A 17,476-nucleotide genomic window follows, 5' to 3' on the forward strand; every position below is an offset into this window, starting at 1 on the left:
TAACCTTCCAATGTCCAATGTACCAAAAATGGGCATAAAAAACTTCTTAACAGTTATTTGAATCATTTGATTAGCCAAACATCGCTCTTTTCGTATTTTGGATCCCGTTTGATGAACACTCAAGAAGAAAGCAGTCATAATAATATCATATCTATACTCCCTTCTGGAGAGGAAAAGCCGGGATCATCTTCTGTTTTTCGACAGCTTGGAAAAAGTGAAGCTGTCCTGTCTTGTCTTTGTTATGGTTTAAGTTCTATGTCTGTAACTCTTATGAACAAACTCATATTTTCTGGGGAGGGAAGACAGTTTCCTATATCTTGTATAGTAGTCCAAAACGCTATATCGACTCTCTTTTTGGCCTTATGTACCTTATTAGGACTATTAAGTAGCTCGAAACTCAGCTTACAACTTCTCCGTCGGCTATTCGTTCCTCAACTCTTTTCTTCCTTGTATTTGTATTCTAATGCGAAGGCTTTTGAATATCTAACTATTCCTGTAGTAACTTCGCTTAAAGCACTAGTTCCTATTTGCACAAAACTTCTCGAGAGATTCCTATTTGGAGACGTTGTTTCCACTTTGGAGTATTTTAGTATGATTCTTATATTCCTTAGTAGTGCAGTGACAGCTCATTTCGATGTTAGTTCTACACAAGGTTATTTTTGGACCGGAGTGAGTATAGTATCCAATGTTCTTTGGTTAGCTTCTTTGAGATTCTTTATTGGAAAGACTCGATATTCCAATATTGCCAAGGCAATGAACGGCAATCTTCTCTCCTTTATTGTATTAACTCCCTTCGCATGGATACAAAAGGAACCACAACAAATATATTATGATTGGTCCCAGCTCTCTTCTGTATTTAAAGCTTCCTTTACTTTTTCAGGCGTTGCAGTTACAGTGATTCAAATATCAGTCTTTTGGGTGAATGCAACTACAAGTGGAGCAACATTTAGTTTTGTTGGAAATTTTATCAAAGTTCCAACCATTATTATCGGAACTATTTTCTTTCATGAAAAGCTTCCCTTTATGGCATGGGTTGGTGTTATTATGGGCATCTTATCTGGCTTCCTATTTAGTTTATCCAAGTATCTACAAGTACCCATACTCATGCGCACATCTTCCAGTAACTTCAACTTGGATAGCCATTCACCCGGCTCATCCCTAACCAAAACGGAGAGAAGCAATTGAAAAGTCAAATCATCTTTGAAGAGCAGACTGAAAACTTGTTCTCGTCAACTCATCATGACACTCTTACAGTTGGAGATCTTCTCTTCTTCCAAGACTCTAAATAGATACGAAAATCTCGAAATGCTTACTCACAAAATGATTTTGTTACTGAGTTGCATTATAACGTACTCCACTCTTCAATTTTTTAAGTTTACAAACAAAAAATCCGTCCATATTATGTATATGTGGAAAGAATCGTCGAGCTTCTTGAAGAGAAGGATGAAATTGTTTTCCTCGATATTTCGTAAAGCCAGGAATTCCAAAAGGGATACCACTTGAGACTACCTTCACAAAACGATGCTTTAAACAATAGTCAATCACTGCCTCATTCTCTTCAACCAACACGGAACAAGTCGAGTATACAATGATGCCTAGTAATGATATTCATATTTGGAAACCATATGGCATATCAAAAAAAAAAACTTACCTCCAGTTGCTGAATGAGCGTTGCAACAATCCACTGCAGCAAGTAAAAGTTGTTTTTGTATCACTGAATTCCTTTGAATATCTGGTCTATCTCTACTAGTCTTTACGGAAGGATCATGAGAAATAATGCCAGTACCAGAACAAGGTGCATCCAATAAAACGCGATCCAAATCTCGTAATATGGAAACAAGTTTTCTACCGTCATAACAAGAGACGATTGTGTTTTCAACTCCTAAACGATGGATATTAGCAACCAAAGACTTTATACGGTCAGCATTAGAATCGTTTGCATATACAATTCCTGTATTGCGCATTAAAGCTGAAACAAAAGTCGTCTTTCCACCAGGAGAAGCTGCCATATCCAGAATCTTTTCTTTTTCTTGAGGAGACAAAGCCAATACTGGAATAAAGGAAGAAGATGCTTGAATCATATAATATCCAGCTAAATATTCAGGTGTTGCTCCTATGGGAACTCTACTTTCATATACCACCAGGCCTTCTTTGCTCCAATTCTCCAAAGGATCGACATTTACTCCTCGTGAAATAAGTGCTTGAGCCAACTGTCTTCTTTTGGTTTTCAAAGTATTCGTTCTTATAACAAGAGGACGAGGTTTGTCACTGGCTTCAATAAATTCCATACATTCCAAAGGTGAAAACATATCAAAAAATTCTTCTATAAGAAATGCATTATAGCCATAGACATAACCAATATCAGTCTTTAATAAAGAAAGATACTCCGACCTCGAGTGAAGTCCATCTTTTCGACTCTTAAAGTCTGATAGGATTTGTACAACCAGAGCTATCCGTGACTTTCTGTCGGCAATCGAACGCTGTATATCGTTGTCAAAAAGAGTCGCCACTTGTTCGGCATCCACGATATTGTCTACAGTATTAGACAAAAATTCTGCTTTCGAATCCTCTTCTTCAAGTCGTTTTTCATCTTCCAAAAGTCTATTTTCTCTCTCAATATCAAGTTCTTCTGTACCACTATCTTCCATTGATCCATCCTCGAACAAGTTCTTTTTGGTCTCTTCATCAGAGAAACTGGTCTCTCCAATATTCCCTGATAAAGAAGATTCTTGGGAAGCACTATCTTCTTGTTCCACCACAAAGTTCTCTGTATCTGAGTTTGTGTCACTGGTGACTTCAAACGGCGATTCAAGCGACTCATAATATTTTTCTTTATCCCTTGACAATTCTTTGGTACTTGCCAGATTCTGTTGGTCTGCGTTGTCTTTCTTTGCTTGTTTCAGTTTCTTATTATACTCTCGTGGGGTTTCAAAAGTCGGCTTGTTCTTCTTCTTCTTCTGTCTTTTCCTAAAGGGAACATCTGGTTGTAACGCATCCTCTTCAGATAATTTCAGTTTTTTATTTACTATTCTTACGCTCTCTTGTACTCCAGTACCAAACTTTCTGATACGTTTGGCTCGTCTTGCTCGTCCTGTTCCTCCCATCGAGTGTCAATTGAGAGAGAGAGAATTAAGTAGATCGACGTTGTTCTGCCTTTTACAATATTAGGAAATTTTATAGTTTCATGATATCGATAGTTACTTGGTCTTTAAAAGAAATCAATGACTAGAAAGATAGACCTTTCATGAGCCTTTGGCAAACCTTGATAAGTAAAAACATTATATAAAAAAATATATGAGATGAATATATTGAATATTGAAATTCCAACCTCACATTTGGACTTTATCTGTTGATAGATTTTGTGGAAATACAAGACTTATGTTGGACCCCAACAGTGCAAGAAGCTTAAAAGTTCCTACTTCCACAGAGCCTTGTGCTATCGATCATGAAAATAAGGCTGTACAATGGCTGTGGAAACTTTATGCAGAATTGTGGGATGAACAGATGCGCAACGACCCTCTTTCAGCAACTATGATAGGTATATGCAAGCAATCTTCTTTGCCAAAACGAAACAACTCAATTGAAAACAAAGGAGACTATCGCTGGAATTCATATTTGAAGGATCTAAGTTTTGAAGCTCGCGAGGAACACTACGAGTCGTTAAAACGGTTGAACACGCAGCTGACACAATCGAACCTTGCTAGCTTACTTCCTGAAACGGAAGTGGATAATTATGAATTTTTGAGTGAAATGTTGAGAGTATCTATTCTGAGCTTGGAAACCTTTGATAGATACGAAATTCCAACTACACATATCTTTGGTCCACCTGTTATGCTACCCTTGGCTGGTAATTTCCATCCTTGGAATAGCAAAGAAGACATAGAAAGCTTTTTGGCTCGACTAGAAGCGTTTCCAAAGCAAGTGACCCAAATAATTGAAGCATTTCGTTATGGTATTCGAACAGGTTATACGTTGCCTATCGAATCAGTACAGGCTCTTATTTCGATATGTAAGGCACAAGGAGAAAAAGATGCAGTAAACTCGCCATTTTTTGAATCAGCAGCAGCTCCATTTGAAAAATGGGTTGGAAGTACGGAAGCTTTGCAGCACGTCATTGAGAAGAGTGTTCTTCCTGCTTATAAATTGTTGGCAGACTTTTTACAAGATGAATATGAACCCAATGCAAGACAAACTGCTGGCATCGTCCATTGGAAAGATTCCAAATCGATCTATCAAGGAGCCATAGAGTACTATACGTCGTCAGCTTATACAGCGGAAGAATTGCACGCAATTGGTAAGAAAGAGGTCGAAAGAATATCCGAAGAAATCAATCTCGTTCGAACTCGTTTACAACAAACGGATGGTTCACTTGCCTCGTTTATTAATCAGCTTCGACAAAACCCACAACTGTTTGCAAAGGATGCAGAAAGTATCATTCAGTTATACAAGGACATTTTAGGAAAAATCCGCTACAAAGTTTCGGACTATTTTGTAAATCTTCCAAAAGCAGAATTGGTGGTCAAACCCATTGAGTCATATCGAGAAAAGTCGGCTCCACCAGCTCATTATTATCCTGCACCAAAAGACCGTTCAAGACCTGCAGTATTTTATGGAAATACATCGGAACCTACGACAAGACCGCTCTATGCAATGAAAGCAGTGGCATTGCATGAGGGTATTCCTGGTCATCACTTACAAATTGCTATTGCACAAGAGTTGGATCATCTACCAAGAATTCGTAAGGAAGTTCAAGGATTTTGTATTGGCTATGTAGAAGGTTGGGGACTTTACGCGGAATATTTAGGAAATGTCATGAATATATATGAGGATGATTACGATTTATTGGGAAGACTATTGGCAGAAATTTGGAGAGCTTGTAGACTCGTTGTAGATACTGGACTTCATGCACTTGGATGGACAAGAGAAGATTCGGTACAATATATGCGCGAAAATGCTGGTATTACGGAAGTAGATATTCAAGTAGAAATTGACAGATATATGGTTATGCCAGGCCAAGCATTGGCATATAAAGTTGGAGAAATGAAAATTATTCAATTGTTACAAGTTTCTCAAGAGCAATTGAAAGATAAGTTTTCATGGCCATTATTTCATGATTGCGTGCTTCGTTCAGGAGCTGTTCCATTGTCCATGTTGGAAAGAAATGTTGAGAATTTTTTATCCAGACAAAGATGATTTGAAAACAAGAATTGTATCATTTGTGCTTATTTTTAATAGCTAGGCTTGTCCTGTTCTCAATGTCGTTTCAAGTATGTTGACTATATGACTTGGAATGTTTCAAAGTTCATGATTGGTAAAAGAATAAGACTTTGACACTTTCATTTTTCTGCAAAGTCTATTGAATGGAGAGTAATTTATTCTAGATATTTGTCATCAACCAAAATAAGGCATACACAGCATTTCATTGTTGTTACTTGAAAACAATGATTAGTCCTCGTAATATCAATAGCCCTTTGTTTATTACTATTCAACCACTTCTATAGCCACTTTGCTATGGAATCTTGAAACATTGGTCATTCACAACCATTCGAGATTATCATTTAGAAAGACTGATGATATACACATCCGTTCAATTCCACTTGGATAACTATTGTATCCAATTTCTAGTGAACTATTTCAAAAGTTGCTTGAGAATGTAACCATGACAATTATGCGTTATAGAGTTTACAAATATTCATACTAAAGTCATTTGGGCTTCCTGTCCAGTCATTTATTCTTGTCTACAAGACAACGCTCCACCAATGGATGTATAAAGTCTTGTAAAGTATTCATGACAGGCCTGGACGATCCAAAAAGAACTAATAGAACTTTAAATCTAAGAACCCATACAGGAATAGCTTTAACGCAAATTCGGAAATATTCTTCTGAAGGGCAACAAAATGAGAAGCAACCTTCAAAGGTTCCACTCTTCTTTGTAGTAGTTAAAAAGCAAGCTACACGAGACGAGCTTAAAGAGATTCTACGCGGAATAGACTAACTACGTCAGAGGCAAAGAAATTTTTTTCTCTTCATTATACAAGACTCAGAAATCTTCCACTTCTATGACAGTGGCAAGACCTTTGGTTTCCAATGTTTTCTTGACAGCCTTTTCAGGAGGAGTACACAAGTATATATCTATGTCGCAAGTTGGGTTAGCTTTCACTGGACAACAACCAAAAGACTTACTGTCTACTTTCATTTCATCTGGTTTCTTTTCTTTGCCCTTTTCTACATTTGTTGCTAACTGAGGATAAGGTACAATGGCTCCAGAAACCTTTGCAACTCGAACTCTTGTCCCATCTTCCAAATAACGATAAACAACATCGGTTGGCTTCCTAAGTGGTTCAAGTGAGAGTAGTTAAAACAGTGTCTCTGAGTCCACATACCCTGTTTCTGGACAAACCAAAGACACTCTGGAAGCTTTCAAAGGATGTTCTGTTTTCACTTCCTCTGTTTCGTTACCATTGTCTTTCAACCTCAATACTGTTTGAACGTTGGTGTCTTCAATCACGAGATCATTGGATTCAGGAAGTGACAACAAAACACGAGACCGTTTACCCTTCTCAGGACCATTTAAAACTTCCACTGTATCACCGGGTAAAAAGTTCCAAGGCTCCAAACGGTGCTTAACCTTTTTGGCAAAGCGTATCTCCGTCACGCAAGAATCGATAGGGTCGCTAATCTCTTTCGACAACTTTCCTCGGAGAACTCGTTTTCGCGGTAAGTTCCTACTAACTCTAGCCATTCTTGCAGTGAACAACAACAGGGCAGACTGATGGACCATGACTACTCCAACTATGCCAAAAATATTTCAGTCCCAAGAAAAACAATTCTTAAAAGGAATCATCGAGAGGATTTGTCATTTCTTTTTCTGTTGCAAGTGCCATGAAAATGGATTACTTTATAAAGTACAGAATGGCATTCTCCTTTATAGAAAAAACACAAAAACTGCAAACACAAAAAACAGACACACAAGTACAAATGCTATTCAAACATTCCAAGGCGTTCGAAACTGCATACCCGCATAAACAGCATTACTTCCCAATTCTTCTTCAATACGCAGCAACTGATTATACTTTGCAAGACGTTCTGAACGACATGGAGCTCCAGACTTTATCTAAGAAATACAATCATAATATATGAAATCGAACTTGTAAATATAGCAAAAAATACCTGTCCAGTTCCCAAACCAACGACTAAATCTGCAATAAAGGAATCTTCTGTTTCGCCAGATCGATGAGAAACCATAACTCCCCATTTGGCTGCTCGACTCATGTCATTTGCTTCAATAGACTCGGTTAAGGTACCAATCTGATTCAATTTCAATAAAAGAGCATTACAAGCACCACTTTCAATGGCTTTCTTTATTCGAGTCGGATTCGTCACTAACAAGTCATCACCAACAATTTGATAGTTCTTTCCCAATGCCTTTGTCATCTTTGCAAAACCGTCAAAGTCTTCTTCATGAAAAGGATCCTCGAAGGAAACTATGGGAAACTTCTTTGCCAAGTCTTCATAAATATCCAATAATTGCTCAGAAGACTTGAGATAAGAATCCGAATGTGCTGGATTCTTAAAGTCCAAATCATAACTGGACTTGTCAGATTTCCAAAACTCAGATGCAGCAGAATCTAAACCAATCTTAACCTTTCCAGTATGTCCTGCCTTTTCAATGGCGTCTACCAACAACTGAACTCCTTCCTCCAAATCCTAAATAATATTCGTTCATATTGTATATATATGAAATAATGATATGATGCCTTACCTGGATATTGGGTGCAAAACCACCTTCATCTCCTACTGAAGTAGCATCCAAACCATATTTTGCTTTGATGACTTGTTTCAAGTTTTGATAAACCTCAGCTCCCATTCGCAATGCTTCTCGGAATGAAGGAGCTCCTACAGGAAGTATCATAAATTCCTAAAAGTATGCAAACTGTTGAAACGATTATAGAATTGGGAAGAAACTTTAAACAATACCTGAAAGGCCAACTTGTTTCCAGCGTGAGATCCTCCGTTGATCACGTTGAAAGCAGGAACAGGTAAGAGTATCTATATCTCGTTAATAACTACAAGAAACATGGAACGTGTCATAGCCATACTTTTGGTTTACCAGCAAGATCATTAATATGTTGATATAAAGAAACTCCTCGAGCAATTGCACCGGCACGACAAACGGCCATGGAAACTCCTAAAATAGCATTGGCCCCGAGTCTACTCTTGTTCTAGTAGCTTTTGTCATTAACGCCGTCACTTTCAAAAATAACAAGCAGACATACGGGAGTCCCATCTAGTGAGATCATTTTGCGATCGATAGCAGCCTGGTCTCGACAATCCATACCGATCACAGCCTTTGAGAGTTCCGCCTTCACGTTTTGAACTGCTTTTGTTACTCCCTTTCCAAGAAACCTCGACTAGCTCTTATCGATAATCTTACATAAAGTGTGAACTAGAACAAAACTTACTTTATCGTTATCTCTCAACTCGTGAGCCTCGTGAACTCCAGTGGAAGCACCTGAGGGAACAGCAGCGCGAGTAACACCTAGTTCGGTAGTCACTTGAACTTCGACTGTTGGGTTTCCTCTAGAGTCTAGAATTTCTCTAGCGTCGACACTTTGAATGACAGTCATTAGAGTAAATTGCAAAAATCAATCAATGGAAAATGGCGTAATCAAAAGTATTTGTATCTCACTTCATCGTGTGAAAAACTTTCAGTAGGAGTGACTAGTTTTGAGAAAAATGTCTCAATTACTCTTTACTAGCTATATGTATTTGTAAATAAAATGTATTCATGTGAAAAACAAATATATTGGATTGTAAATAGACAAGTTTCTTGTAACCCACCACCATCAGTAAATGCAAGTCTCAAGTTTACTCTCGTTCTGTCAAAGGCACCTTCATGTTGAATGAGATTGACGATGATATAAATTTCCAACAGCAATTGAATTTTTCTTTTCAAGAGTTGTCGTTCTGTTTCTATAGACAGCTCGACTCTTTAGAAAAACTTTTCTTCGCTCATTTTTTAAATTAAGAAAACGTATTTCAAGGTCCCAACGAGTAGTCTTAAGAGTGATAGAGGAATTGAGAGCTTGAAGAGTTCACTCAGAGAAAGAAGTTATCAACGAAAACTGAGGTGAAACTATTCAGTATTCTAATGGGAAAAGAAGAAATTTGGAAACAGTTACAACAAGTCGTCTGTGAGTTTGTAGAGGGGAAATTATCTTTTTTTCCACTGAACGAGAGTATGTGGGAACTGGTTTCTTACCGTGTGCTTCGTCCCAAAACAGAAAATGGTACTGATAAAGCCACAGGAAGTTTATCTTGTGTTGATGAAGAAGAGAATATGACTGAAAATAGTGAAACTTTAACACTATGTTCAAAACCTATGGAGTTGGAGAACGAAGAAAGTTCGTCAGAGAAATTGATGAGTGTGTTAACCATTTCACCTTCCTCTCCAATGGGTTTTGCTCTTATGCAATGCTCAGAAAGCCAGAGCCTTTCCTCCTTTGATAGGAAAGAACTAGTAGGAGAATTTTATTCCATCGACGACTTGTTAACTTATGAGCCTTTCTGTGCGGATTTTGGACCACTGAATTTAGGACAATTGTAAGGATACCATTTTTTATGTAAAATTTTGCTTATATTGCTTTGAATCCTTAGATATCGATTTATCCAACTGACGAATAAGAAAATTGTTGATGCGAGAGATTCTTGCGTGTATTTTTATTGTAGAGATGAGGATAAATACATAACCAATGCTGCTATTCTAATAGGAGGTTATGCATTGTTTCATTTGGGAATGTCTACAGAAGAAGTTTATAAAAGACTGGAGAAATTGGAATCACGCTTCTGTAATTTCAAGGATGCTTCCTTTGTGAAGTCTTCTTTCCAACTTACTGTAAAACATTGTATTGATGCACTCGATAAGGCCAAAAAATGTAGGTTTTTTGATCCTGAGACTTTTGATATTGAAGAATATGAATTCTTTGAGCAACCTTTGCATGGAGACCTTAACTGGATAGTACCTGGAAAACTTCTTGCTTTTAGTGGTCCTACTGCCGTACGTACTTTATCTCCTGATGGTTCACGTTCTTTTACTCCAGAAGATTATATTCCCTACTTTCGTAAAAAGAATGTTACTTGTGTTGTTCGTTTGAATAACAAGATGTATGAAGCAAGGAGATTTGTTGATGCAGGTATTCATCATTATGATTTATACTTTGAAGATGGAGGAATTCCTTCGAGAGCAATTTTACAACAGTTTTTAAGTATTTGTGCTACAGAACAAGGAGCTATTGCAGTGCATTGCAAAGCTGGTTTAGGTAGAACTGGAACACTGATATGCTGTGCTCTGATGAGATATTACGACTTTCAAGCTGTAGAAGCCATTGCTTGGGTACGCATATGTCGACCAGGTTCCGTAATAGGAAAGCAACAAAATTTCTTAGTAAGACAAGAAATGGAAATTCGATCAGGCGATGTATTTATGGACAACAAGATAATGGAACAAAACGACAATACGGAAATACAAAGCCAAGACGAAACTGTAGCAGGTAGACATAGGGAAAGTTGGGAAAGTACTCTAACCAGTAGAGCAAACAGAAGATTTCTACGAGAAGAGTCAATGACAACACGAAAGTCCAAGTTTGGTCGACCTTTGGTTACTTGCGTTATTAAGGAACCTGACCCAGTATTTCTTAGTTCCTCTTCTCCTCAATAAGCCATGAAAGTTGCATAACGTTTGAAATTGCTTTCATTTGTTCTACATCGACTGACTAAAATTGAATATCTAACCAAAAGGAAAAGTTTCATATTTGTTATAAAAGAATGAGATGGACGAGTACAACTCATTTTTTGGCATACACAATACTTAGTTGGCTCGTTTCTGATATACGAAAACCTTGCATTCCTTGTAAGGCAACCGTTGCTTGGTCTTCCGTCTCAAACTCTACGAAAGCAACACGTTCTTGACCTGCAGCTAACCTTGTCTCTTTATATCCTGGAAATTGAACAAATAAACTTTCCAACTGTTGCAAAGAACAATCTTGTGGAATTCCTGCTATGAATAACACGTGATTAGGCTCTCCCACTTGCAAAGTGTCCAAGTCTTTCGATAAAACTGGTGTAGAAGTTCGTTTACGTTTTAAGCTGTCGGATTTTGGCTCTACACTTGCGTCTTGGTCAGGTTTTCTTTCTGAGCGCCGAACAAAAGTGCCGTCTAGTTTTGCAACCTTCTCAGACTTTGCCTTTGCATATTGTATCACCATAGGTTTGTTATAAAACAAAAAACCTTGTAATCCTCTCAAAGCGTTGGTTGCAGAGGCAATGTCTTCAAATGCAATAAAAGCTTGGCCTCTCATTCGAGTTGTTTTCAAAGCCACTACATCCACTATACGACCAAACTGGGAAAAGGCTTCATAGAGAGACTGACGTAGTTCCTGTTTCTTCACTTTTTCGTCGAGATTCCTAATATATATAGTTTGATTGGGAGGAACATCTACACTCTGAAGGATCCTAGCACCAGTTGTTTTTTCGTTACCAATATTTGTGGAAAGAGATGAAGAGTTCTTCTTCGTAATCTTACTATTCTCCTCACTCATTTTGCAGATCGAACAAGAAACCGATGCTGCATCGTACGGACTTTTTTTATTACAAAAATTGCAGAAAGTTTGTTTTCGGTATTCTTTATACAACTAGTCGCCTATTCTCGCATCAAAACCTGGAATAGGAAAACTAGAAGCAAAGCTTTCTACTTGGTTTTGCAGTCCAATGAGTTCCGGCTGATAATAGACTTCCAATCCTGATAAAAAATCTTGCAACTTCTTTCCAGTTTTGCGCTGAATATTGAGACCAATTTCTATTCCACGATGGAGAAACTCTCCAACTTGTTCAAAGTCTTTTTCTTTGAATCCACGAGATGTCAAAGCAGGAGTACCAATACGAACACCTCCAGGACTCAATGCAGAACTGTCTCCATGAACAGAATTCTTATTTAAAGTAATAGAACATTTTTCAAATAACTTTTCGGCCTTGGACCCTGTCAATGATTGAGCTCTCAAGTCCCATAATATCAAATGATTTTCTGTTCCACTAGTGGCTAAATGATAACCCAACGAATTTAACTTTTCAGCTAAAGCTTGGGCATTCAATATGACTTGTTTTGCATATTCTCTAAACTCCGGTGTATTGACTTGAGCAAGTTGAACGGCAAGTGCTGCAATCTGATGGTTGTGTGGTCCTCCTTGTAAAGCAGGAAATACTGCCGAATTGATCAAAGGTTCCAAATCTTCTCCCCTTCTACTATATGCAAGACATTGACGTCGATAGAATATCATACCAGCTCTTGGTCCACGTAAACTCTTATGAGTCGTAGTTGTCACTACATCAGCATAAGGAAATGGTGATAACACTTGCTTAGCAGCAACTAAACCAGAAATATGTGCCATGTCTACCATAAGATAGGCATCATTCTCATCACAGATCTTTCTAAACTTGGCATAGTCCCATTCTCGTGGATAAGCACTTCCACCGGCAATTATTAACTTTGGTCGAAAGAGACGTGCCAACTCCTCCAAATTCTCATAATCAATATAACCTGTCACTGGAGAAACCCTATAGGGAAGTGATTCAAAATAAATAGAACTTGCAGAGACTCTCTTTTTTGCCGTATAAAAGCCATGTGTTAGATGACCACCGGAGGGAAGATCCAGTCCCATGATACGGTCGTGAGGTTGTAACAAAGCAGTTAAAACTGCAAAGTTTGCAGGTGAACCGCTATAAGGCTGAACATTCACTCCCCAATCATTAGGATTCAAGCTAAAAGCTTCCAATGCCCTTTGTTGACAAAGTATTTCCAATTCATCTATATATTGGTTACCTCCATAATATCGAGCTCCTGGTTGTCCTTCCGAGTATTTGTTTGTAAAAGCCGAACCCAAAGCTTCCAAAACAGCTTTAGATGTGAAATTTTCAGAAGCTATTAGCTCCAATCCTTTCCATTGACGACGTTTCTCTTTTTCTAGCAGTTCATATACCAAAGGATCTGCTTGTTGGAGGCCAGGGTCCAACAAAACACGCTGATCCTTTTTGGTAGTTACCATTCTAACAACAATACCTCGATTCTTTTGATGAGACTTTACATAAATAGGCTTTAGAACTCCCTTATAGGAGAAAGAATAAGGAACAAATGTGAACATGGATAACAACAATTCACGACGATCTATGACATTTATTATTATGGTCATCATGAAATACTTTTGTTTTCTTCGTTGTCTTGAAAACAAGCAAGTGCCTTGATAGCAGTATCAAGTTTCGAAAAGAAAAGTTGTGACTGAATAGATTCTCCTGGTACATATAATGGATTTCTTGTAACTGTGTCAACATATACATTCAAATAAATATCACGAAGAACCCCGGAAAGGTCTCCAGAACCTCTACTCGTCAATAATACAAAACGAAGACCTGTAGGGCTTTCAAAATAATGAAGTGAATATACATCTGTCGAATAATTCTTCAGTTGTCCTCCACTACGACCCATTCCATTCAATATTGTTTGAAACAGAAAGAAACAACACTCACGGTTGTCGAGGAGATAGTTTCTTGCAAAAGTTTTTTAAAGCAAATAATACACCAAAAGTATTTTTCTGATCTTGTGTAGCATCCTTCATAAGTTTGGGTCTACTCCATTCTCTATAGCACAAACAGTTGCCTTGACGATCAAACAAATAAAATGCATAAACCGTCATTCACCAATTTCTCCAAATCAACAGTCCTCTTCTATTGACTTATGAATATCTTTCACAGAAAGTATCAAGACTGGATTAAAGATATTCCACTTCGACTTTATTTTCTGGCTTTGATAGCTACCTTTGGAGGTTCTACAGTAGGCATAGATATTGCACTAGTTAATGGAGCACAATTATTTTTTGTCAAACACTACCAGCTGGGTGCAACTCTACATGGACTTACAACAGCTGCAACGTTATTAGGGGCCCTAATTGGCTCAAGCTTGTAAGATTGTTAGTTTTTTTCTAATATTTATAGATATTCATACTGATATTTTAGTTCTACTTTTATCAATTCTTTTGTTGGCAGAAAAGGCGCTCTAGGTGTTGCTTCTTTTGTTGCAGTTGGAGCTGGAATAATGGAAGCTTTGGTCAATATTTGGGGTTTATTATTGACAGCTAGAATTATTCTGGGAGTCTCCTTTGGAATATTCAGTTCAACAGTTCCTATCTACTTGTCAGAGTGTGCTCCAGCCAGAGTTCGAGGAATGCTGACCGGAACTTATCAGCTCTCTGTTACTTTGGGTTTATTTTTCGGAGCAGTTTCTGACGCCATTTTTGTTAATGTTTCCAATGGTTGGAGATTTATGTTGGGAACTGTTATTATTCCACCATCGTTATGCATAACAGGATTACTGTTTACTCCAGAGTCACCAAGGTGGCTTATTCACAAAAGAAGATATCCTCAAGCTTTGGCTTCTCTTCGAAAGTTACGAACAACCGAAGCTGAAGCTATTCAAGATATGAATTCTATCAAAGAAAATATCACAAGAACTGCTAGAGAAAGAAGTGGTCATGGCATCATTTCTAAAATAATAACAATTCCACATATTCGTCATGCTCTTGTGATTGGGATATTCTTGCAGCTTTCGAGACAGTTATCGGGTGTGAACGCAATGCTATATTATTTCGATGTTGTACTTCGTTCTGCTGGAATGTCTGTTTCTCATGCTGTTTATGTGAATGTTGCATATGGAGCTGGAACTGTTATTTTCACACTTCCCATGTTTTGGATTGTGGATCGATTTGGAAGAAGAGTGCTACTAGTGTACACGATGCCTATCATTGCTTGTATGTCTCTACTGGTTGGATTGGCATTTTTAGGTTCCAGTCAGATTCGCATGGCTTTGAGTATTGTTGGCTTTCTATTATTTCGTCTATTCTATAGTCCTAGTTTGGGTCCTATTTCATGGGTCATTACTGCTGAAATATTTCCTTTGGAAGTTCGATCTGAGTGTTTGAGTATTTGTACTTTCTTTAGTTATGCATTCAACTTTGTTGTTTCATTTTCATTTCCTGATATGATGGATCAAATGAAGACAGAAGGAGCCTTCGCCTTCTTTGCCGGTTGTACAATAATAGATTGGATTATTTTCTTTCTCTTTGTTCCAGAGACCAAAGGCTTAGATATGGAAGTGATGGATCAGTTATTCCGGCAGTCTTGGAGTAGTCAAGCATCACAGAATTTGAAGCAATTGGACAATTTATTTCCGTGGTTTCGCTCCTCTTCAGAGGCTACTGGTAATACTATAGAAGCAGAAAATAGAAATCAAACCATTACAGATTCCATAGATCAGTCAGCTCACAAGGATAGTTCAGAATGGAATAGGAAAGTTTCCAACAAAAGCAACGAACCTTCGTCTCTCATCATCAATCCGGCCTTGCCTGACAATTTGAGCTGATTGGGTTTTCAGTTGGTTGACAGTTTTCAACTGTTGTATAAACTACAAATTTACCAGCTCTAGTTTCCCATAGATATATGTACTAGGAACGAAGCTCATATTACTTGGAACTTTTTAACTTTTGTTATATGCTAGTGGGCCTGTGTCCACTTGGAAGTTTTTTGAGAAACAAGTTGTCATAATTATTGCAAGTTTGTAGATATGGGAGCGGATGTTTCAAAAGATTCCACTCCTGAAAATGTAGGAAAGAAGGAAGGTGAAAAGGAACACCATCATATTCTTCCCCATCACATTCACGTTCCGCATGTTTTCCACAAGTCATCCGAAGAAAGAGAACAAGAACACAGAGAAAAGAACTTAAAAGTACAACCGAGGACTGCAAATACTCCTTCACGAGTGGAGCAGCGGCACTCTTCAGGAGAGGAAAGAAATTCACGTGATAATCGAGAGTCCCCAAAAGCTCAATCCGACCAACTACATGATGTTAACAAAGGACAAGCAGAAACAGTTGCCAAAGAAATACGTACGAGCTTGGAACAACAAAGAAGTAAGTCACAAATTCAGTCGAAGGATGCAGTGGCGGCCACGTTGGAACCAGAAGATGTGCGTTTATCAGCTTCGATGCCTGCAGATCCCTCAGAACAAGGACCTCAGTCACCCTCCTTATCTGCTCGTAACGAAAGCTTATCGAATAATTGGCTAATTGATTATAAAGCGTTAAGAATTGGCGAACCTATTGGAAAAGGTTCTTTTGGTACAGTAAGTGAAGGTCGATATCATGGAACCCGAGTTGCTGTGAAAACCATCAGAAGAGGAGATCAAGTGGGAGATGCTTTAGCTTCTGAGGAGTCTATTGAACAGTTTAAGAAAGAAGCCGAATTGAATTGCAAGGTATTGTTGTACGATATTGAGATATCATTGTCCTTTGATATTGTTTACTAGTTGAGACATCCAAATATTGTACTTTTTATGGGTATTTGTGTGGTAAGTTATTTGGAAAAGAAAAAGTTTGCTTTTGGAAAGATTTGATTCAATACTTGCATTCAGGAACCATCATTTGTTTGTATTGTAACGGAGTTTATGGAACGCGGTACCGTTCGAGACTTGTTGTTATCCAAAAGTCGTTTGGAGTGGAACATTCGATTGAATTGGGCGTTGGATACTGCCACAGGAATGGCTTATTTACATTCATTAGAGCCTTGTATTATTCATCGAGATTTGAAAACGACCAATCTTCTTGTTGACCGAGGCTTCAATGTAAAGATATGTGATTTTGGTCTTTCAAGGTTCATGTCGAAAGATTCTGTGATGAGTGCTGTAGGCACTGTGCAATTTGCTGCACCTGAGGTTTGTTCATTGCCTTATTCATCTTATGTATTATTGAGTCGGAAAAGGTGTTAAAGCATGAGCGCTATACAGAGAAAGCCGATGTTTTTTCCTTTGGTACGGTACTTTGGGAACTTTGTAGTCGTGAAAGAGTCTTTAGAGGAGTTCCCCAAATAGATGTTTATAAAGTAAGTAAGTATTTGATAAAAGTACAACATTGACACATATCTCTTATAGAGAGTGGTTGCTGGGAGGATGCCTGAAATACCTCCAGAATGTGATCCCAGATATCGAGCTATGATTGAGATGTGTTGGGATATGAGTCCCGAATGTCGTCCATCTTTTGAAGATTTGGTGGAAATGTTGAGTGACTTGTTGACCGAAGAACGTAGTTTAGGAAGAGATATTCTCGCCAGTTTATCTGTATCCAGAAAACCACCATTGAAGGATGAAAAAGGTCTTCGAAGTGGCAGTCGGTTGACGAGAAGTAAAGCTATGCCAGTTATTGCAACAAATCCTTTAGAACGTATAGCAGAAACTCCTGATAGTGGATTGTCACCCATGACTGAAAAGGATATGACCAAAGAACGAAATGGTTAAGGAGCTATTTATTGGATGGTCATTGGATGATTGCGGAATTGGTTGAAAATCATCATATAAGAATATATACATATATATATATATATT

The 17,476-nt window shown here is 38.0% G+C and overlaps 11 protein-coding genes across 12 annotated transcripts; 5 read left to right on the forward strand and 6 right to left on the reverse strand.

The window, feature by feature from the left end:
* The first annotated feature begins 53 nt into the window (after positions 1-53).
* Gasu_21450 (nucleotide-sugar transporter, DMT family) lies at positions 54-1,214 on the forward strand. The gene has a single exon (XM_005706933.1). It carries the CDS (start codon positions 112-114, stop codon positions 1,183-1,185), a length of 1,074 nt encoding a protein of 357 aa, XP_005706990.1. The 5' UTR covers positions 54-111; the 3' UTR covers positions 1,186-1,214.
* Positions 1,215-1,218: 4 nt separating this feature from the next.
* Gasu_21460 (RNA cytosine methyltransferase) lies at positions 1,219-3,153 on the reverse strand. Its single transcript, XM_005706934.1, has 2 exons — positions 1,652-3,153; positions 1,219-1,595 (listed from the first exon to the last, which is right to left on the reverse strand). The coding sequence occupies exons 1-2, from the start codon at positions 3,102-3,104 to the stop codon at positions 1,330-1,332; spliced, it is 1,719 nt and encodes a 572-aa protein (XP_005706991.1). The 5' UTR covers positions 3,105-3,153; the 3' UTR covers positions 1,219-1,329.
* Positions 3,154-3,313: 160 nt separating this feature from the next.
* Gasu_21470 (hypothetical protein) lies at positions 3,314-5,344 on the forward strand. Of its 2 annotated transcripts, XM_005706936.1 has the most exons (2): positions 3,314-3,538; positions 3,593-5,344. In XM_005706936.1, exons 1-2 carry the CDS (start codon positions 3,379-3,381, stop codon positions 5,191-5,193), a joined length of 1,761 nt encoding a protein of 586 aa, XP_005706993.1. In that variant the 5' UTR covers positions 3,314-3,378; the 3' UTR covers positions 5,194-5,344. The 2 variants fall into 2 exon arrangements, with proteins under 2 accessions (XP_005706993.1, XP_005706992.1); XM_005706935.1 differs by having other exon boundaries at positions 3,314-5,344.
* A 12-nt stretch (positions 5,345-5,356) lies between these two features.
* On the reverse strand, positions 5,357-6,873 carry Gasu_21480 (50S ribosomal protein L24 (mitochondrial)). The gene is made up of 3 exons (XM_005706937.1): positions 6,384-6,873; positions 6,184-6,332; positions 5,357-6,132 (listed from the first exon to the last, which is right to left on the reverse strand). Exons 1-3 carry the CDS (start codon positions 6,779-6,781, stop codon positions 6,041-6,043), a joined length of 639 nt encoding a protein of 212 aa, XP_005706994.1. The 5' UTR covers positions 6,782-6,873; the 3' UTR covers positions 5,357-6,040.
* A 9-nt stretch (positions 6,874-6,882) lies between these two features.
* Gasu_21490 (enolase) lies at positions 6,883-8,673 on the reverse strand. The gene is made up of 7 exons (XM_005706938.1): positions 8,463-8,673; positions 8,277-8,411; positions 8,100-8,222; positions 7,978-8,049; positions 7,763-7,918; positions 7,171-7,707; positions 6,883-7,114 (listed from the first exon to the last, which is right to left on the reverse strand). The coding sequence occupies exons 1-7, from the start codon at positions 8,625-8,627 to the stop codon at positions 6,986-6,988; spliced, it is 1,317 nt and encodes a 438-aa protein (XP_005706995.1). The 5' UTR covers positions 8,628-8,673; the 3' UTR covers positions 6,883-6,985.
* Positions 8,674-9,103: 430 nt separating this feature from the next.
* Gasu_21500 (cell division cycle 14) lies at positions 9,104-10,784 on the forward strand. Its single transcript, XM_005706939.1, has 2 exons — positions 9,104-9,603; positions 9,658-10,784. The coding sequence occupies exons 1-2, from the start codon at positions 9,152-9,154 to the stop codon at positions 10,715-10,717; spliced, it is 1,512 nt and encodes a 503-aa protein (XP_005706996.1). The 5' UTR covers positions 9,104-9,151; the 3' UTR covers positions 10,718-10,784.
* Positions 10,785-10,788: 4 nt separating this feature from the next.
* On the reverse strand, positions 10,789-11,623 carry Gasu_21510 (U2 small nuclear ribonucleoprotein B''). Its single transcript, XM_005706940.1, has one exon. The coding sequence runs from the start codon at positions 11,595-11,597 to the stop codon at positions 10,845-10,847; it is 753 nt and encodes a 250-aa protein (XP_005706997.1). The 5' UTR covers positions 11,598-11,623; the 3' UTR covers positions 10,789-10,844.
* Positions 11,624-11,627: 4 nt separating this feature from the next.
* On the reverse strand, positions 11,628-13,103 carry Gasu_21520 (glycine/serine hydroxymethyltransferase). The gene has a single exon (XM_005706941.1). The coding sequence runs from the start codon at positions 13,095-13,097 to the stop codon at positions 11,691-11,693; it is 1,407 nt and encodes a 468-aa protein (XP_005706998.1). The 5' UTR covers positions 13,098-13,103; the 3' UTR covers positions 11,628-11,690.
* A 15-nt stretch (positions 13,104-13,118) lies between these two features.
* Gasu_21530 (trafficking protein particle complex 1) lies at positions 13,119-13,763 on the reverse strand. The gene is made up of 2 exons (XM_005706942.1): positions 13,576-13,763; positions 13,119-13,523 (listed from the first exon to the last, which is right to left on the reverse strand). Exons 1-2 carry the CDS (start codon positions 13,740-13,742, stop codon positions 13,241-13,243), a joined length of 450 nt encoding a protein of 149 aa, XP_005706999.1. The 5' UTR covers positions 13,743-13,763; the 3' UTR covers positions 13,119-13,240.
* Positions 13,764-13,773: 10 nt separating this feature from the next.
* Gasu_21540 (MFS transporter, SP family, sugar:H+ symporter) lies at positions 13,774-15,594 on the forward strand. Its single transcript, XM_005706943.1, has 2 exons — positions 13,774-14,007; positions 14,062-15,594. The coding sequence occupies exons 1-2, from the start codon at positions 13,784-13,786 to the stop codon at positions 15,461-15,463; spliced, it is 1,626 nt and encodes a 541-aa protein (XP_005707000.1). The 5' UTR covers positions 13,774-13,783; the 3' UTR covers positions 15,464-15,594.
* A 29-nt stretch (positions 15,595-15,623) lies between these two features.
* Gasu_21550 (serine/threonine protein kinase) lies at positions 15,624-17,474 on the forward strand. The gene is made up of 5 exons (XM_005706944.1): positions 15,624-16,354; positions 16,406-16,447; positions 16,511-16,810; positions 16,858-16,977; positions 17,027-17,474. Exons 1-5 carry the CDS (start codon positions 15,665-15,667, stop codon positions 17,387-17,389), a joined length of 1,515 nt encoding a protein of 504 aa, XP_005707001.1. The 5' UTR covers positions 15,624-15,664; the 3' UTR covers positions 17,390-17,474.
* The last annotated feature ends 2 nt before the right edge of the window (positions 17,475-17,476 follow it).

Source organism: Galdieria sulphuraria, assembly GCF_000341285.1.
Source record: "Galdieria sulphuraria unplaced genomic scaffold scaf_15, whole genome shotgun sequence".
Lineage (NCBI taxonomy): Eukaryota > Rhodophyta > Bangiophyceae > Galdieriales > Galdieriaceae > Galdieria > Galdieria sulphuraria.